The sequence below is a fragment of the Helianthus annuus genome, chromosome 5 (genome assembly GCF_002127325.2).
Source record: "Helianthus annuus cultivar XRQ/B chromosome 5, HanXRQr2.0-SUNRISE, whole genome shotgun sequence".
Taxonomy (NCBI): domain Eukaryota; kingdom Viridiplantae; phylum Streptophyta; class Magnoliopsida; order Asterales; family Asteraceae; genus Helianthus; species Helianthus annuus.
Genome location: NC_035437.2, coordinates 40,305,148 through 40,309,718, shown reverse-complemented (window position 1 = coordinate 40,309,718; position 4,571 = coordinate 40,305,148). Strand labels below are relative to the sequence as shown.

At 38.7% G+C, this 4,571-nt stretch overlaps 1 protein-coding gene across 1 annotated transcript; it reads left to right on the top strand.

Annotated features, from left to right (window-relative positions):
• Nucleotides 1-318: 318 nt before the first annotated feature.
• Nucleotides 319-4,040, top strand: LOC110927050 (shikimate O-hydroxycinnamoyltransferase). The gene is made up of 2 exons (XM_022170642.2): nucleotides 319-815; nucleotides 3,064-4,040. The coding sequence occupies exons 1-2, from the start codon at nucleotides 381-383 to the stop codon at nucleotides 3,952-3,954; spliced, it is 1,326 nt and encodes a 441-aa protein (XP_022026334.1). The 5' UTR covers nucleotides 319-380; the 3' UTR covers nucleotides 3,955-4,040.
• Nucleotides 4,041-4,571: the final 531 nt, after the last annotated feature.

Below are 4,571 nucleotides of genomic sequence, written 5' to 3'. Positions count from 1 at the left end.
TGTCGTTATAAGTTCAAGTTGGTGTTCGACGTAAAATTCTTCCGCAAATAAGTCGGGTCAAATATAATACGTTTTCGTGTTTATTTTTATATACATCTTCAGTTTATCTACGTTTTGACGTAACTTTTATCAGAAACAATTCACGTCTTAACAATACAAATCCGAGTTACTTTACGTTTTAACCGTGGGGACGCGTGAAAAAAAAAGGAGAAACAAGTGTCACGTTTTCATTAGCTCACAAATATAATAAAACTTTGGCATCTTCTGAAAACGTACCTACCACCTCATTCTATATATAAATACACTCACCCCTATACACAAACTCTGTGTCTTCTTCAACCTCCATCTCACTCACCAAACCAAACCCCCCTAAACAACCCATGGGGACTGTTCAAAAGACATTGAACATCAACATCAAACAAACAACGTTTGTACAACCTTCGAAGCCCACACAAGCTTCTACAAAGCAGTTATGGACTTCCAACTTGGATTTGGTCGTTGGCAGAATCCATATTTTAACCGTTTATTTCTACCGTCCGATCGTTTGCTCCAACTTCTTTGATCCTCTTGTCATGAAGAAGGCGCTTGCAGATGTTCTTGTTACCTTTTATCCAATGGCTGGTCGTATGGGTAAAGATCAGAATGGCAAAGTTGTTATTAATTGTAATGATGAGGGTGTTTTGTTTGTCGAAGCCGAGTCCGATTCTACTTTGGATGATTTTGGTGAGTTTACGCCGTCGCCGGAGCTCCGGCGACTTACGCCCACTGTGGATTATTCCGGTGACATTTCTTCTTATCCGCTGTTTTTTGCTCAGGTATATTGGTTTTAAGTTTAGTTACTATTTTGAATATGTTTATGGTTAAAGTATTATGATCAGATCTGCCACTTTGAAGCTAAAAATATATGTTAAATCAATCTAGTGAACAATAACTTGTGGGTTGGGTAAGGAGATAGATACCGTGTCCACTAGTCCATCTGTCACTTGATATGCTTCGTTCGTATGGCTTGTTACATCAGTCATTTCATTGTCTATGAGATTATAACTAGTGGTATTTTGAAGGTGGGACAAGGTTTAGGGACCATTAGGTCATCCGTCAGTAATTCAAGTGGTCTGTCAATGATTCAAATTTGCCTAAAAAAATATCAGTTAATATGTTTATGGCCATAGTATGACCCAAATCACTATTTTCACCCAGTTAAACGACTCATATTGCCATTTTCTCCTTGTCATAGGGCATGTATGACATGTTAGTGGTATCTATTGAACGATGATTTATGTGAAGGTAGAAAGACACACCACTCCAAAAGAATACATCGGTTCATTTGTCACATCAGACGCGCCGTATGCCTTTATCAATAGACAAATTAGTCATTTCATTCTCAGTCGATACATCATACATGCAATTTCCCCCGTTTAATATGGTCCGTATTGTTATTTTCTTACGGCTTGAGTTACGCGTTAGTTTTATCTGTTTGTGGTGTCTTGCTGTTTTTTTTATCTGTCCCCTGATTTGTGGTGTACAAGATCTAGAACTAATAATACTTTTCTTTGATTTTGTGATCACCGAATTTATTGATGAAAGGGACAAGTATCCACCACATAAATTGTAGTTCTAAAATTAGAAAACATTATTTGACACGGATCTATAATTTACTTTCCCGTTACAGGATCTGTAGCTCTAAAACTTCTTTTAGGTAGGTCCCTAGAAATTATGAAATGTGTTTTGGGGGCTAATTAAAGAATTTGGCCATATGTTTAATGTTGATATTGACTTTTTACACACGGAGTTAGGGCTGTAAACGAACCGAACGTTCAGCGAACAGTTCGTGAACCGTTCGACGGGAAGTTCGTTTATGTTCGTTCGATTAGCTTAACGAACAAACATGAACAAAAAATTTTGTTCGGCTAGCTTAGTGAACGAACACGAACATAGGTCTCGTTCGTTCGACTGTGTTCGTGAATGTTCGGTAATATGTTCGGTTACGTTCGTTCATGTTCGTTTGATTGTATTAAAAATAATAAATAATAAACCTTTTATCTAAATATATTGAAAACTTGAAACCCTATTTTTTCTAAGTTAGCTAAATTTTGGACATTTTAAGCCATTTTTTGGGATAATTATGTTTAAGTTAGTTAAACTCGATTCGTTATTTGGTGGTGTAATACACTTCTTGTGTTTTGATTTATCATTTGATGGTTGTGTTTAACTACTTATATAATGTTTAAGGATAACAATATGTTTTATTTTTTATTTTCAAGTTAAATGTTCGTTTCTGCTCGTTTTTATTTCCTTGCATTCGTTTGTGTTCGAGATCAGTGTTCACGAACTGTTCGTGAACAACTGAATTTCCTTAACGAACGAACACGAACATAAACTTATGTTCGGTATGCGTTCGTGAACAGTTCGCGAACATGTTAATTTTCTTAACGAACACGAACATGACCTTGTTCGTGTTCGTTCGGTTCGTTTACAGCCCTACACGGAGTTGAGTAGAGTGTAAGTTTGATTTGCATTTGATCAAATGGTTAATTTTTTCTAGAGCAAACTGTCAAAATGATCCTTGAGGTTTGGTCATTTTCACCACTTTAGTCCAAAACTCAAACCTTTTGAATCTGGGTCTCTGCGGTTTCAATTTTGTTGCCATTTTTATCCAAAATCAAAAACTGGTCAGATTTTTCAGTTAACATCCAGTTTTTTTGTCTTCTTCCTCTCTTTTAATAAAGGGCAAAATGGTCTTTTTAACGTTTTATTATAACAAATTAAAAAAAATCTGACCATTTTGCCCTTTATTAAAAGGGAGGAAAAAGAAAATAAAAAGCTGGATTTTAACTGAAAAATCTGACCAGATTTTGCTTTTGGATGAAAATGGCAACAAAACTGAAACCACAGGGGCCCAGTTTCAAAAGGTTTGAGTTTTGGACTAATCTGGCAAAAATGACCAAACCTTAGGGACTATTTTGGTAGTTTACTCTTTTTTCTATGAGTCACGTCAATAGGTGAAGACTCGGTTGACTTTTAGAAGTCAAATTTGTTATCTAACTGTTGACTAATTTTGACCAGGTAACCCATTTCAAGTGTGGAGGAGTTGGTCTTGGTTGTGGTGTCTTTCATACTTTGGCTGATGGGCTATCCTCTCTGCATTTCATCAACACATGGTCCGACATGGCTCGCGGCCTCTCCATTGCCATCCCACCATTTATCGACCGCACCTTGCTTCGTGCACGTGAACCCCCCACTCCCACTTTTGACCATGTCGAGTACCACCCCCCTCCGTCGATGAAACCTGACTCACAGAAGCCTGAATCCAGCCGAAAGCCCTCCACCACTATTCTTAAGCTTACACTTGACCAACTCAATGCTCTCAAAGCCGCAGCCAAGAATGATGGTGGAAACACCAACTATAGCACGTACGAGATCCTAGCGGCTCACTTATGGCGTTGCGCGTGCAAGGCTCGTGGACTCCCCGATGACCAACTAACCAAACTGTACGTGGCTACAGACGGACGATCCAGATTGAGCCCCCAACTCCCACCGGGCTACCTAGGGAATGTTGTGTTCACTGCCACCCCGATTGCTAAATCGGCTGACCTCACGACTCAACCGTTGGCCAATGCAGCATCGTTGATCCGGACAACTTTGTCAAAAATGGATAACGACTATTTGCGATCCGCCATCGACTACCTTGAGGTGCAGCCCGATCTATCAGCCTTAATTCGTGGTCCAAGTTACTTTGCGAGCCCGAACCTAAACATTAACACGTGGACTCGGTTGCCAGTGCATGATGCGGATTTCGGGTGGGGTAGACCCGTATTCATGGGACCCGCGTGTATATTATACGAGGGGACCATTTATGTTCTACCAAGCCCGAACAATGATAGGAGTATGTCACTAGCAGTGTGTTTGGATGCAGATGAACAGCCATTGTTTGAGAAGTTCTTATACGACTTCTAAGATAGTGGTGTTATGTAACCATTCAAGATTTATGAAAATTGAGATTGCAATATTTTAATATTTATTTTATTTTAACTTTAATGCAATCAATTAGCAATTATGACTACTTATGTGAGATAATAATTTATTACTAGTACAAACATGTTATAAGGGGTAACGGGGTGGTCGCGGCATGACTGTGCGTCAAACTCCATGCCGATCGGCAACCCCACCACCATCAATAATGTGCCGCGCTGCAAAAAGGTGAAAGGAGGAATATTTCAGTGAGAGTATGCCGCATGCGGCAAGAAGAGAGAGAGGAGGTAAGTGGTGAGCCCATATCCTCTATTTACCAATCAACCTTGTTTTTTTTTTAATTAGTTTGTATCTCAATTTAGGCATGCACCCCTTATCTTTTTAGGTAATAGGCAAAAAGTTTAGCCAAATTACATGGTACAACATGATTGGGTGAGGGGAAATTTTGCCTAATCTCTTTAGGCATGCATGTCCTTCACCTTAACGTCACGAAATAAAGAAAAAGAAAAGTAAGCTAGTCCTTAAAACGATCTTTTATAATTATATTTTTATATAATCTATCTACTATAATAAAAGAAACCAAGTTTTGTACACGTGTCATT